Source organism: Asparagus officinalis, chromosome 4 (genome assembly GCF_001876935.1).
Source record: "Asparagus officinalis chromosome 4, Aspof.V1, whole genome shotgun sequence".
NCBI lineage: Eukaryota > Viridiplantae > Streptophyta > Magnoliopsida > Asparagales > Asparagaceae > Asparagus > Asparagus officinalis.
Window position 1 is genome coordinate 139639640 of NC_033797.1, and position 15473 is coordinate 139655112.

Below are 15473 nucleotides of genomic sequence, written 5' to 3' on the forward strand. Positions count from 1 at the left end.
ACCAGAAGGATCTCTTCCTACCCCTCCAAGGAGAGGCGGGGAAACCTGAGAAAATGGACGACGATAAGTGATCTCTTCCTACCCCTCCAAGGAGAGGCGGGGAAACCTGAGAAAATGGACGACGATAAGTGGAAGGTGTTCGATCGTAAAGCACTTGCTACCATCGGGCTCAACCTTCACCAGCATGTGACTTACAACGTCTCGCATGCGACCACTACCAAGGAGTTGATGGAGGCCTTGGAGGCGCTGTATGAGAAGATGTCTGCTTCAAATAAGGTGTTCCTAATGAAGAAGCTATTCAACTTAAAGATGCAGCAAGGAGCTCGTATGGCGGACTTCTTGAACGAATTTCAGGCTGTTGTGCAACAGCTTGCTGCAGTGGATCTAAAGTTCGACAACGAGATCCAAGCTCTTCTGCTACTTTCTTGTCTACCAGATTCATGGGAGAATATAGTGATGACGGTGAGCAACGCTAATGGCAATGACAAGATGAAGCTCGACACAGTAGTTGGGGCAATTCTGGATGAAGAATCTCGCCGCAAAGTCTCAGGAGCTGAGGCCTCTAGCAGTGGGAGTGCTCTGCATGTCGAGGCACGAGGGCGTGCACAGAAGAAGAGTAGGGGACGACGAGGCCAATCAAAATCTAGAGGGAAGTCTAAAGGGCCTAACCCGAATGGTTATGGTGAAAGGAAGTGCTTCAGATACGGAAAGAAGGACCACTTTGCACGGGACTGCAGAGTTACTATTCTAGCATCAGCAGGGGATGATCGGACTGACGGTGTAGCCAATCTCATGCACGAGACGGATTCGGATGCACTTCTCCTATCCTTAGAAGACAAAAGCGATGCGTGGGTCATTGACTTTGGCGCATCTTTCCATGCAACCTCACAACAAAAGCTGCTTTTATCGTTCGTGAAGAAGGACTTGGGGACAGTCTATCTTGGCGACGATCAACCTTGCAAGGTTTCCGGGAAGGGAAATTGTACCCTCAAGATGGAGGGCGGGACCACCTTGACGCTGAATGATGTCCGGCATGTAACGGATCTCAGGCGAAATCTTATATCAGTCGGGCAACTGACTGACTCCGGTTATAGAGTATCCTTCGAGCAGAGAAGCTGGAAGGTGTCTAAGGGTGCCCTGGTGGTGGCACACGGCAAACGCGAAGGGTCTCTCTACATCGCCAACGGGAAGATCGACCACTTGCTTGCCGCAGGACAAGTATCATCATCATCATCCGTCGACTGCATGACTTGGCATCGACAACTTGGCCACATGAGCGAGAAGGGGATACAGATTATGGCCGCGGGAGATAGGCTTCCGGGTCTGAACAAGATCGATCTGACTTTCTGTGAGGACTGCATCCTAGGCAAACAAAAGAAGGTGAGCTTCAACAAGACCGGACCGGCTCCAAAACTGCAGAAATTGGAGTTGGTGCACACCGACGTGTGGGGACCTGCGCAAGTCCCATCTGTTGGTAACTCTCTTTACTTTGTCACTTTTATTGATAGAAAACTATGGGTGTTCTTCTTAAAGCACAAGTCAGATGTTTTCATCATCTTTAAGAAGTGGCTTGCCTGTGTGGAGAATGAAACAGGCAATAAGCTGAAGTGCCTAAAATCCGATAATGGAGGCGAGTATTGCAGCCAGGAGTTCGAGAACTTCTGCTCGTCCCGTGGGATTCGGAGACTGAAGACCGTCCCAGGCACACCTCAGCACAACGGAGTGGCGGAGCGCATGAATCGTACTATCTTGGAGCGCGCCAGAAGCATGAGGATCCATTCCGGATTGCCCAAGAGCTTTTGGGCTGAAGCTGTCAATACTGCTGCATACTTAATCAACCGCGGGCCATCCGCGGCTCTCAGTTATGGGATACCTGAGGAGACTTGGACCGAAAAGAAGCTGAAGCTAGAGCACTTATGAGTATTTGGTTGTGACGCCTATGTCATGACCAATCCTGCAGACCGGTCAAAACTTGATCCAAAGTCAAAGAAGCTCTCTTTCATCGGCTATGGAGGAGATGAGTATGGGTACCGCTTCTGGGATCACGATACGCGCAAGGTGGTGCGCAGTCGTGACGTCGTGTTCCATGAGAATGTTGTGTACAAGACCAAAGAGGTGAGTGGGAGTCAGCTATTTCCCCCTCTTTTTTCAGATATTGCTGACAGTGAGGATGGCGGTGAGATACCAATCAGCATAGAAGACGGAGACCAAGAGAACATGCCGGATGCACAGCAGCAGGATCCAGCAGAGTTACCGATCGCAATTCGCAAAGGTCCAAGAAACCCAAGGGTGCCAGGGAGGTACCTTTCTACCATGAATTACCTTCTCCTGACTGACAGTGGTGAGCCAGAGAGCTATGAGGAGGTACAGCAGACCAGCAAAGCTCGGGGCGAGTGGGAGTCTTCCATGGAGGAAGAAATGAAGTCCTTGATGAAGAATGTGACTTGGGAGCTCGTAAAGCTTCCAAGAGGGAGAAAGGCTCTTCACAATCAGTGGATTTATCGGGTCAAGGATGAAGCCGATGGACGGAGACGTTACAAGGCGAGACTTGTAGTGAAGGGCTATGAGCAGAAAGCAGGGATAGACTATTCTGACGTTTTTGCTCCCGTCGTCAAGTTGACCATAATCCGAACTATACTGAGCATTGTGGCAGTTCGAGATCTCCATCTAGAGCAGATGGATGTGAAGACGGTATTCCTTCATGGAGATTTGGAGGAGGAGATCTATATGCATCAACCAGTGCGCTTCGAGGAACGAGGCAAGGAGGGCCTCGTGTGTCGCCTGCTCAAGAGCTTGTTTGGCCTGAAGCAAGCTCCGCGACAGTGGTACATGAAGTTCGAGAACTTTATGGAGGAAACAGTTTTCTCAAATGTGACACAGATCACTGCTGCTTCATCAAGAGATATGGTGAATCCTATGTGATACTCTTAATTTATGTTGATGACATGTTGATTGCAGGGCCCGACTTGGCCCGCATTGAAGAACTCAAGGGGCGTCTCTCCGAGTGCTTCGAGATGAAGGATCTGGGTCCAGCAAACCAGATTCTAGGAATGAGGATCATCAGAGACAGATCAGCACGGAGGCTGAGGTTGTCTCAGAAGGCCTACATTGAGAAAATTCTTAAAAAGTTCAGCATGGAGAAAGCTAAAGCAGTGGGCTCGCCGTTTGCAAGCCATTTCAAGCTATCGAAGACCCAAGCACCAGAGACTGCTGAAGAGCATGAGTTCATGGCCAACATACCATACGCATCTGTCGTCGGGAGTTTGATGTATGCGATGGTGTGCACGAGGTCAGATATTTTACAAGGAGTGGGAGTTGTGAGCCGCTTTATGAGCAATCCAGGGTAACAACACTGAGGTGCGGTCAAGTGGCTTCTACGCTACTTGAGAAGCTCGTCCGACCATTGTCTTGAGTATGGCGGGGCAGATTTACAGCTAGAGGGCTTTTGTGATGCAGACTATGCCGGGGACATAGACTCGAGAAGGAGTACGAGCGGCTACATCTTCATCTTGGGTGGTGGAGCGATAAGTTGGAGATCCAAGTTACAGGATACTGTGGCTTTATCGACAACCGAAGCCGAGTACGTGTCTGCAGCAGAGGCAGTAAAGGAGTTGCTATGGTTGAAGGTTTTTATTCTCGAACTTGGAGTAAGCTTTGAGAAATACTTCATCTACTGCGATAGTCAGAGTGCCATTCACTTGTCAGAGAACGACACATTCCATGCTCGGACCAAGCATGTTGACGTGAAGCACCATGCCATACGGAGATGGCAAAGCAAGGACGAGTTCAAGCTTGTGAAGATTGATACGAGGTACAATCCAGCCGACGTGCTGACCAAGCTAGTTCCGCTCGAGAAGGTGAGGCTGTGTGCAGCCTCATATGGCATCCGTTGAGAATGTTGAGGACAGTGCAAGACGCCAAAGATACAAGACATCCGGATGATGCAACCAAGAGTGGTGTGAAGATATGATTGATACTCAATCAAATCTTCAAGTGAGAGATTGTTAGCAGCCCCAGCTAATATTTTTGACCAAGGACAAAGTTAGGCAGTGAGTTTTTCCTAATGAAACAAAAGTGTTAGGCAAAACTTAGGTGAAGTTTGAAAAAAGGGTTGTGGGTCCCACAAAGACGGGTCCCACTAATATATTTTATTTGTGCATAGTGTTTTCTCAAACACTATAAATATGATCCTAAACTCTTAAGGAAATCTCATCCCAGAAACAACTCCTCTCATAGAAGAGTAAGAGAGAAAACACAGAGAGAGATTGTGAGAGTTCTTGGAGTGTATCTGATCAAGAGAGGGTGTTCTCTTTGATCAATTCTTTTAGGATATAAAATAATTTGGCATCGTCGTTGCACCGTGGAGTAGCTCCGAAGGAGTGAACCACGTATATCTGTGAGTACTTTGGTTGATCTTGTGCCTTTATTTTGTGTATTGCATCTCCGTTAGAGGCGTTCTTATTGGGGTGTATCCTAACAGTATGTTGCGGGAAGTGCTCCTTAAGTGTTCGCCGATCTCTCCTTGGGTGGAATTTCTATATGTGCAACCCGCTAGACTGTATTTGGGGGTGGATTTCATTTGGTCTGCTCGGGGGATCCAGCAGGGGGATCCGTTAGGGCCTCTGTTGTTCGCGCTCACGCTTCATCCGTTGATTCTACGAGTGCAGGAAGAGTGCAAGTTGGCTCTTCATGCTTGGTACTTGGACGATGATTCCTTGGTCGGGGATACTTTGGAGATTGCTAAGGCATATAAGGTGATCGAGACTGAAGGCCCGAGGCTCGGGTTGGACCTCAATGTCACCAAAACTGAATTATTCTGGCCCTCACCGGATCCTAGGAGTTTGTTGGAGGGGCTTTTTCCCTTGGATATCAGTCGTCCTCGTGATGGAGAAAGGCTTTTAGGTGGAGCAGTTAGCATGGACGAGGGTTTGTTGGAGGGTTAGCAGTGAAGAGGTTGGCAAAGGAGACTCAGTTAATGGAAGCATTGGACCAACTTAGGGATCCACAGTGCGAGCTTGTCCTTTTGAGGGCTTGTGCGGGTTTGTCCAAGTTGTATTTCGCCTTGAGGACTTATCCGCCACAGCTCTTTGCTCAGGCGGAAACTCAGTTTGATATTGCGCTTCGAAGGTCAGTCGAGAGCATTGTCACATCCGAAGGATCAGGCTTTGGGGATCTCCAATGGAGGCTGGCCTCTTTACCTATCGGGTGGGTTGGGGGTCTATGCAGCGGCATATGTCATACAGTTTTCCTTTGTGGCCTCTCGGATTCACTCCATCGAGCTCCAAGACCATATTTTGAGAGGTTGTGGTGAGGTTTCTTTAGGTGGGCATTTTACTTCCGCCCTGGCCTTTCTTCAAGCCAAACTACCTGAGGTTGACCTTCTTCAAATCACCACTAAAGTGTCCAATGCATTACTTGGCAGGCATCTTTTATGGTGGCGTTTGTAGAGATCTATCGACGGAGTTTGACTTGTCAGAGAGGCATGTTATGATTGTTGAGTGCCTGCGGGCAAAGCACGCCCAGGATTTCTTGTTGGCCACGCCTATTGAGGGATTGGGGTAACGTATGACTCCGGGGGAGTACCAAGCCATCCTCAGATACAGGTTGTTGGTTCCTTTGTTCGTGGAGGGGACACTATGCCCAGTTTGTCGTAGGACGCATATGGATGCTTTCGGAGAGCATGTCATTCATTGTCAGAAGCAGCCGGGGTTCAAGTACAGACACAATTTAGTCTGAGATGTCTTGTATGATATCCTTCAAAGAGTAGGAATCCCATCAAAGAAGGAAGCGCCGGTCAACTTCCTCACTCCTCCTGGAGAGGCTAGATCTACTCTAAGGCCGGCAAATGTTCTTATTTACAGTTGAAGCGGGGGGAAGCATGCTTGTGTTGATCTCACAGGGGTATCTCCGTTGGTGGGGTTTGGTAATGGAGAGTTTAAGGTTGGACATGCAGCGAATAGAGCAACAAAGGCAAAGGTGGGCAAACATGATCAAGCTTGCAAGGACAACCACCACAACTTCATCTCGTTCGCTTTCGATACGTTTGTTTTTCTTGCAACTGATGCGGTAGAGTTTCTCAGGAGGATACAGAAATTCATGAATAAGAATGTAGCGATAACAGGGTCCGCTGAGTACGTGTTTCGTAGATTAGGTTTTGCAATTCAGAAAGGATTAGCGGCGCAACTTGTTGCCCGCTTGTCATCATCACATGTGTAATATTTCTCAATTATGATTCGTTCACTATATTAAATAAATAATTAATAATGATATAAATAATATTTTTCATAATATTCTTTTATAGAACTCTCAAATTATTTACATGAAGATGAACACAGTGGATTATGCAAATTCTCTCTGCCCTAGAATCATCTGCTCTCTACCCAAACATAAATCTCATCTCTCTTATGACTACTGTATGTACATACCTTACTCTCTCTTCACTGTTCTTGTCAGTAGAAGTAAACTTGATCTCCACTTTTCTTTTTCCATCATCTTTGAATTCTTCGTCGAAAAATACTCCAAATTTCTACATACGTAATAATCTGGTAGGCAAAAAATTCATGCACATAGGAGGACTAATCTTTGCAAGAGCAAGAAGAGAAGATGGAAGTATCCAAAGCCCATCTCCACAAATCAAACCAGAGGCGACCGCAGGAATCATAAGAGAAGCCCTCTCTCTATCAATCTTGTGCCAAGTAAACACTATCAGACTCCCAACACACATATCGATCGCGAAGCTCGCTCCGACCAAGAATGGAACGGCCATCGCCATCGGCAACGGGACCCACCTCCCATACTTTGATGGGAGTAGGTCCCTCATCAAATTAGCTGCGACAGCGAATCCGAAAAATCCATAGCAGAGCTGCAAGCAATGCTGAGGCAGCGCAGAGAAACCCTGAACACCGAGAATAGCCATGTTTCTATATATCAACGCATAAGGAGCTTTAAAATTTCCATCTGGATTTCCAATATCAAATGCTTTGTAGAAGAGGAAGAAGGTAAGAGGAGCGATGACACATCCCATGGCAGTTCCAATGGCTTGACTAAGGAGCATTGATCGAGGGGATGTTAGGGTTAGATGACCCGTTTTGAAATCGTGCATCAAGTCAGCGGAGATTGATACTACGGATTTTATTAGCCCGCAGCCTATGAGGCCTGCGACTACTCCAGAGTCTTTGCCAGCAACAGCGGCGAGAATGAAGAGGGCAACTTTGCCATAGTTGTAGGCCATGTTCATGTCTGTGAGGCCAGTACCATAAGCATTGCAAAAGCCGAGGATGGGGGCAATGATGTAGGCGATGATGACATAGTACCATTTTACCTCGGGGAACATCATGGGAATGATGATGAGGGAGATAATTGTGAAGAATATGTATCCGGAGAAGGCAAGCCGTAGAGGAATGCTTTCTTTCATGAAAACCTCATTACGTTGGATATCATCAAGGAGAGGAGTACCTGCCACTGAGAGAAGGGGGGGAAAAGAAAAAGAAAAAGAAAAAGGAGAGATCTTGAGTTGCAAGATATGAATGAAGAATTCAGGACCTGGGTTAATTTATAGTAGGGTTAATTGCGGTTAGACCCCCTGTCTTATCGCCAAATTGCGGATAGGCCCCTTTAGTTCTTTTGTTGCAAATAAACCCCCTGAATGAATTTCTTGCTAACTCTTTTACCCTCAAGAGAAAAGTGTTTTCTGACAAATAGACCCCTCTTGACGGTAAAAGAGTAAAAAAACATTCACTCAAGGGGTCCATCCGCAACTAGGCAATAATATGGTGGGTTTATCCGCAACAATGGAATTATAGAGGGTCTATCCGCAACAATAGAATTACAGGGGATCCATTCGCGATTAGGTGATAGTTCAGGGGGTCTATCTCCAACTAACCCTTTATTGTATATTCAATGGTCAAATTTTCTAAAGACATAAGATACGCAATGGGATGGTAAAAACAATGTCAGATTGCATCCTTCAATGACATGTAGCAGCTGGAGGAATATATAAAAGCGTAAGTTTAATATATGAAAAGCTATACCAATACATTAAGTAGAAAATTTATATTTAGATAAGATGAGAACTTTATCAATAAATTTTAAGCCTGCTTGTCCAAGTTAAACCATAGATAGCTATATATTTGCTAAATCAAACCCTACAATATAAACTAGAAACAATCTCTTCGCTTACTCCTAATGATATTTATCACTTTTAGGTTTGAGTCTTTTGACTCAGCTTCAGAAAATAGCCTACTTTATGTGATCTATGTAAGAGCTATGCGTGTTAACATATACCAAAAATTTTAAGCATGGTCATTTGGCATTTTACCTTTTTGAAGGTTTCTACATCTTGATCGAGAATGAATACTTCTTGCAGTAAAAGCAAGAACCTTGAGGAAGTTGTAGAGCCCGTCTCCAAGTATAAGTGCAATTGAGATGAAAACCTAATAGAAAAAAACATATGCATAAGTAAAATGGCATGATCATTCAGAATTCTGAGTACATTATACTAGTAGTTTGTACATACGACCTTATAGCCCTGCAAACTTCTCATACTACTTTCCGGTAAGCTTTCAGGGTACCAAGTCCCTTTGAGCTCACTTATCAAGGGCCACATCATTCCCCATGAAAGAATTGCTCCAAGAAGAAGAGAGAGATTCACAAGATGAGAGCAAATCATCCCAGCTCCAACATATGTGAGGCTGAAATCAAAGAAGAATCTGTACCAATACGAGTTAAGACTATACCCTTTTGATGAATTCAAAACAAACATAAGCTGAAACTAATTGATGAGACATACGTCTGTTTCCAAGCTTTAAGGCCAAATGTTGGGAACTGTGAAAATCCACACACATCTCCTCCTGAGTAGAACCACTCGAAGAAACTCCAGATGAAGCTGACAGTAAAGAACTTCGTGAAACCATGCACTTGGCTCCTAAAGAAGTGAAATTTTCAGTTGTGTAAAACTAGAAATGATGATGGTTTTCTTTGTGGAGGAAAAGGTAAGTTAGTGCCTACTTCGCCATTTTATCTCCATGAGGAGTATGAAAACCATTGATGAGAACAGCAGTGGCAGTGCCGCTTGGATAAGTCAATTTGTAGTCAATTATCATTATCTGTGAGCAAAGGAGATTATACGTGTCAAACTCGTGCAAGATTCTGGAAACAAAATGTGAGGAAAGTGATTTATTACCATTGACATAGGTCAGTTTCCAAAAGAATTTAGTGTCAGTTTGATGTTAAGTTTATGAAATGTTATATGTGTGGCACATATTTGATGTGAATTTTTGTTGAGAAGCTAATGTAATTGAGGGATATTGGAGGGCTTATATGTAAATGTGTGTAAGGCTATATAAGCCAAAACTATTCTATCAATAGTTGAGATCCTTTTGAGCCCTAACTTTTGAATATGGGGACAAGCAGTCTTGACTGCTGCTCACTTAATCAACAGGATGCCTTCGAGTGTGTTGAAGTGGAAGTCACCCCGTGAGCGAAGCTGCTGTTGCTGCCATTTCCCAGCGATGGAGAGAGCTAGGATTTCTTGGAAGCTTGGCTGTTTGAAGGACGAGATGGGAACCTTGGCTGTTTGAAGGACGAGAGAAGATGGCCAGGGAAGAGAAGATGGCCAGGACGTGCTGATTAGATCCAAGAGAAGAAGAAAAAAAATAAAGGGGATCTGTAATCTGTATTAGATGACTCTTTTTTCTTTTCTCGAATTGTAATAGCTTGTTTAGGTTCCCTCGACAGGTCAGTCCTCGAACTGATGAGAGGAAAAGCTGATATCTCACATTGTTGAGATATCTTGCTTTTGGTTCTTGTTTCCTTAGTAAAATAGGAATTCTTGTTGATCAAACTCTCTTGTTGTGTTGCGCACCACGAAGGGGAGGAGGAAGAGACAAGGGGTGTTAGGCCTACAGATCAGGGGGATTTGCTTACATACAGTAGGAGGGGGAAGGAGCCAGAGGTGCCTATAGTAACAGTGTCAGTGCCTAGTCCCTCGTCCAGCTCTGCTCTAACTCCTGAGATACCTACACCACCCTCCACTCTAGATAATACCATTCCTACTCCTGCCCCTCTCGCTGCACCAATGTCAGAGAGAAGGACTACTCGTAGTAATGCGGGAAATCCCTCTAAGAGATATGGTTGTGATCTAGCTCAATTTATTTCCTATTCTCACATATCTTCTTCACACGGAGCATTCATTGCATCATTAGATTCTGTTATTATACCTAACAACTGGCAGGAGGCTAAGAAGGACCCAAAGTGGAAGGCAGCTATGCATGAGGAGCTGGGGGCTCTTGAAAAGAACCACACGTGGGAATTAGCGACATTGCCAGCGGGGAAAAGAACAGTAGGATGCAAATGGGTGTTTGCCGTGAAGCAGAATCCAGAAGGGAAGGTTGAACGATACAAGGCACGACTGGTGGCAAAAGGGTACCGCCAGACATACGGCATTGACTATGATGAAACTTTTGCACCAATGGCGAAGATGAGTACTGTTCGGACGTTGATTTCTTTGGCAGCAAATGGTGGATGGGAACTACACCAACTGGATGTGAAGAATGCATTTCTACATGGAGATCTAGTGAAAGAGGTGTATATGGAGATACCACCTGGATGTGGCACAGGACAGACAGTAGGAAAGGTCTGCAGGCTGAAGAAGTCTTTGTATGGGCTGAAGCAGTCCCCTCGAGCATGGTTTGACAGGTTCAGGAGAGCCATGATTGGTATGGGGTACAGACAGATTAATGCCGACCATACTGTATTTTTCAGAAAAAGTGGGGATCACATCACTATGCTGACAGTGTATGTGGATGACATGATCATCACTGGGGATGATGAGAAGGAGATTGCTCAGCTCAAGGTGAGATTGAGCAAAGAATTCGAAGTGAAGGATCTGGGTCAGCTTAAATACTTTCTTGGGATAGAGATAGCTCATGGACCTAAGGGGATTGTTCTCTCCCAGAAAAAATATGCACTGGATCTTCTTACAGAAACGGGGATGTTAGGGTGCAAGCCTACTGCTACACCAATTGATCAGAGTCTCAGGCTGAGTGCTGAGGCAGGAGAACCAGTTGATCGTGAGAGATATCAGAGATTGGTGGGCAGGCTAATCTACCTGAGTCACACACGTCCAGACATCTCATTTGCAGTAAGCGTGGTGAGCCGCTACATGCATGAATCTGAAGGGGGCCCCTGGCAAAGGACTAAGATTCAAGAGGAGTGGCCATGTGAACATTGAGGGCTACTGTGACTCAGATTGAGCTAGTTGTGGAGATGATCGGAGGTCTACCTCAGGGTATTGCATATTTGTAGGAGGTAACTTAGTCTCCTGGAAAAGCAAGAAGCAATCTGTGGTGGCGAGATCAACAGCTGAAGCAGAGTACAGAGCCATGGCCTTGGGAGTTGCGGAGTTGATGTGGCTGAAGAGCATGCTGGTAGAGCTGAATCTTGACCAAGGGGCCAAGATGAGTTTGTGGTGTGACAACAAGTCAACTATTAGCATCGCCAACAACCCAGTTCAGCATGACAGAACGAAACACATTGAGATTGATAGATTCTTCATCAAGGAGAAGCTGAACAGTGGGCTACTGGAGTTAGGTCATGTTCCAACTAAGGAGCAGGCTGCAGGCTGCAGACTGCTTGACTAAAGGACTTAGCTCAGTAGATCTAGCCAGAGGGTGTGACAAGATGGGCTTAGTAGACATCTTTCGCCCATCTTGAGGAGGAGTGTTGAGAAGCTAATGTAATTGAGGGATATTGGAGGGCTTATATGTAAATGTGTGTAAGGCTATATAAGCCAAAACTATTCTATCAATAGTTGAGATCCTTTTGAGCCCTAACTTTTGAATAATTTTGATTTGCATCATAAATCAAATTATTCTTTGTCAAATTGGAGTTGTCAATTGAATAGGACTTGAAATTAAAAAAAAGTTATGAAAATGATAAGACACAGTCTTGCGAGTAGCTGAGGACCTATCATCAAGCCTCATTCACTAACAGCCACTCGTGGACACAGAAAAACTTTCTTAGGGGGCGGAAGTACCTATTTATCCAAAAATTAAAGTGTAATATTATAAAACAACATTCTTTAAAAAATAGACTAAATTTTCAAATTAAATAGCCTAAAACTCAACTGGGTTGCAAATATTTTTTAGTTACAAGGGGCAAATTGTAAATTTACAATATTATAGAATGTAAATTTGCAGAATCTTAGGAGTGCAATTGCCCTTCTAAGACAATATATGAATCCACCAATGCTAACAGCCAATAAATAAAAAAGGAAATGCTGAGATATCACTATTAGATGTTGATGAACCATATGAAGTTTCCCTTTGTATATAATTACTGGCCATACAAGTTGAATGTTCCTTTCGGTGATAGATACTTGCATTCCATTATCATTAAGGAATACATATACAGAATCAGACATAAGAAAAAGAGAAAGTTTCTTAAATTTGGATGATCTATAGCATAGCAGCATATAAATTTGTTGGCCCGCATAATTAAGTTTCAAACTACAAACTGGATCAAAATAGTATTACCTATCAAGTAAGTATGAACTGTCAGTACTAATTTGGGTGAAATATAGCACAACATCACGTAAATTTGTTGGTCCACGTAGTTACGTACAAACCAGCAACTAGAAAATACAAATACTCCTTTAAAGAAACATCACATATATACGCCTGGTGATAAAGTCCACATAATTACGTATAAACTTGATGCAGTCAAATATGAATACCATGTCTGCGATGTCAATTCTATCATTTTCAATGGTCTGATCAATGACCCATAAAATTGTGTACAGAAAATAAATTATTGAACATGACAACAGAGCTGATGGGATGCTAATCACAGCCTACAGCTTTCATGAAAGTTACTTGACAAAAGCATCCTATCGCAAGTGACCAATATAATGTCACTGAATATATATTACTTGCAAGTTACTAGTTACAAGCATATAGACCAGAGTTTCATTAATCTACAAGAAAGGACATAGTCTAAAGTTGCAGTTAGGGTTGAGGGTTGATAATTGTATAGGGCTAACTCCAGAGAAACCCACAGTAGTCCTTTGTTGCAGATAGACTCCCCAAGTAAAATTGTTCATACTCTTATCCTTAAAAGAGTGAAAATTGTTTTTTCGACAGATAGATCTCCTGAGGGTAAAACGGTCAAACAAATTCACTCAGGGGGTCAATTTATAACAATAGAACTACAGGAGGCCTATCTGCAATTGGAGATAGTACAGAGGGTCTATCTGCAATTGGGCATAGTACATGGGGCCTATCCACAATTAACCCAATTTTATACCCTAACATGCCCCCGCAGGCCGAGCGCCCTTTTTATGGGTAGAAACCATGACTCACGCGGTGGTATCTTCTTTCTAATTTCGCTTTAATACATGGTCAGTGAAATTAATAGAATTACATCATGAGTAGAATTGTATATTTTTTATATGCAGTTCCTTAACAGACTCAATCTGTAGCAAATGACCTGTATAAAACTAATAGAATTACATGAACGAAGTCCTGAATTTCATCAATCTAAAAGAAGCAAGTACCTTTCTCAAAGGAACCAAGGTAAGAATCCCAACAAAACTAACAACAAACATGAATCCAGTCATCCAACCAATCCCAGGCTCCTTATAACTCCCCGGTGCGTTCCCTTCTGTGTCGATCCCAGCTTGTTCATATGTCTTCTTGTTCAATCCCAACATATAAGACCCAAACCCCCCTGCAACCAGACAAAACCAATAAACACCCAAATCTCAAAAATCCAATCAAGATTCACCCAAATTTCAACCAAAATCAAATTCTTCACCTCCGACGGCGATGCTATAGCAGGCAACTGCGCAAGTCTGGACCACGGTGTTCTCCTGCCGGGTGAAAGGTTCAGTGACAATGCCGAGCTTGTGAAGGAGTTCAGTCCAAGTTCTAAGGAAGACGAAGGCGAGGAGAGCGGCAGAAACATTGAGGGTAGGGACGAGGCCGGTGGTCAAGTTCAGTTTCATCACAATGACGCTGTATATAACTCCGATGATGAGGCTCGCCACGAGGCCTCGGGGCGTTAGTTGTTTCGACCACGGAGGGAGATTTTCTGAGTCTAAGGACTGTAATTTTTCAAGGGGGTCTTCTAGATTGAGGTCTTTGTCCATTCCTTGGGTTTGGTTTGGTTCTTCCTTCATTTATGGTAAACACTGAGTTGGGTATTGATTACTATACTTTCAATTGACTGCTTGATCCTTCTTTTAAGTCTGTTCATTGAAAATAATTAAACAGAATTGATGATTAAATTTGGGGGAAAGTAAGAAAGACCCATGCAATAGAATTTGATTAGACCAAACAAAAGGATCACATGGACGCATCAAAAGCGTTAAAGAACAAATGGGCATGCCTCTTCTAGTTCAACATGCCACTAACAAATTGAAGAAAATTTCCAGATTAATTTCAAGTATTGAGCTGGAATTTTCACTTGCATCACGAGTAGAAGAGAAACTAATGAAACCCTCTACGAAATTCAAGAAAATAAAGTTAACCCACATAAAAATTAATCAGCAAGAAAATTTAAAACCAGCAGCTGGAGAGCTCACCTGCGTATATGATCAACTTCCTCAGGTAAAAACTCGAAGACGATTGAAATGAGATCTTAAAAAGGACAGGATTTTTGCGCTGTGACGTGCTTTGAGGAGCACAATCAGCATTCAACAATCAAAAGTGCAAATTGCTCAAAAAAATATATAAAAGAATCAAAGGAGACAAATGGGTTCCTTGTCCACTCCCTCTTTCTCTTCACTTGCACAGCACGAGTCACTGATAACAATGTATATATATAAAGGAGTGTGGCAGGGACAAAATATGCAAATTTGGTGTTTATGAGGTGCGAGCATCAAACGCAATTAAAAAGTGCTTTTTCTATATTAGGGGCTGTTTGGTTGTATGGTTTTACCATGTAAAATGATGGAAAATGTAAAAAAAAATGGGTCCTAATGTCAGCTTTCATCACTTTCAATTGTTTGTTTGTAGTTGTGAAAATAGTTTAAAGTGATTTCATATGCTGATGTGGCTTGTAAAGTGATTTCATAAAAAAAGATATGATTTTGGGAGAAAGCTGACATTGGAGTCAGAAAAAAATAATAAAAAATAATTCCAACCAATATGATCATTTGAGTAGGGATCACTTTTTACACTTTTCAAACAAACAATTAAAGTTATATTTGCAAACAAAACAAGCAATTTATGATTCCAATGGAATAAAAAACAAACAAAGAAAAGTATAAAAGTGAAATTGATGAGGTGGACAATAACTTTCTAAGTTGTGTCATAAATACACAACTTTACCAACAACAACCAAACAGCCCCTTAGTCTCTTAAATCTTTCATAACTTCTAAATTAGTTCCTTTAATCCTTGAAATTGCCACTAGGTCCCCCAATTGAAAGTGCTATTGCATTCCGAATCAAGAGAAGTGACGGAAAGATAAGGG

At 43.3% G+C, this 15473-nt stretch overlaps 1 protein-coding gene across 2 annotated transcripts; it reads right to left on the reverse strand.

Annotated features, from left to right (window-relative positions):
• On the reverse strand, positions 6242-14777 carry LOC109839556 (probable metal-nicotianamine transporter YSL9). 2 transcript variants are annotated; one of them, XM_020408034.1, is made up of 8 exons: positions 14582-14777; positions 13813-14245; positions 13553-13725; positions 9007-9104; positions 8789-8884; positions 8519-8708; positions 8318-8432; positions 6242-7461 (listed from the first exon to the last, which is right to left on the reverse strand). In XM_020408034.1, exons 2-8 carry the CDS (start codon positions 14174-14176, stop codon positions 6527-6529), a joined length of 1971 nt encoding a protein of 656 aa, XP_020263623.1. In that variant the 5' UTR covers positions 14177-14245; positions 14582-14777; the 3' UTR covers positions 6242-6526. The 2 variants fall into 2 exon arrangements, with proteins under 2 accessions (XP_020263623.1, XP_020263622.1); XM_020408033.1 differs by having other exon boundaries at positions 8789-8923.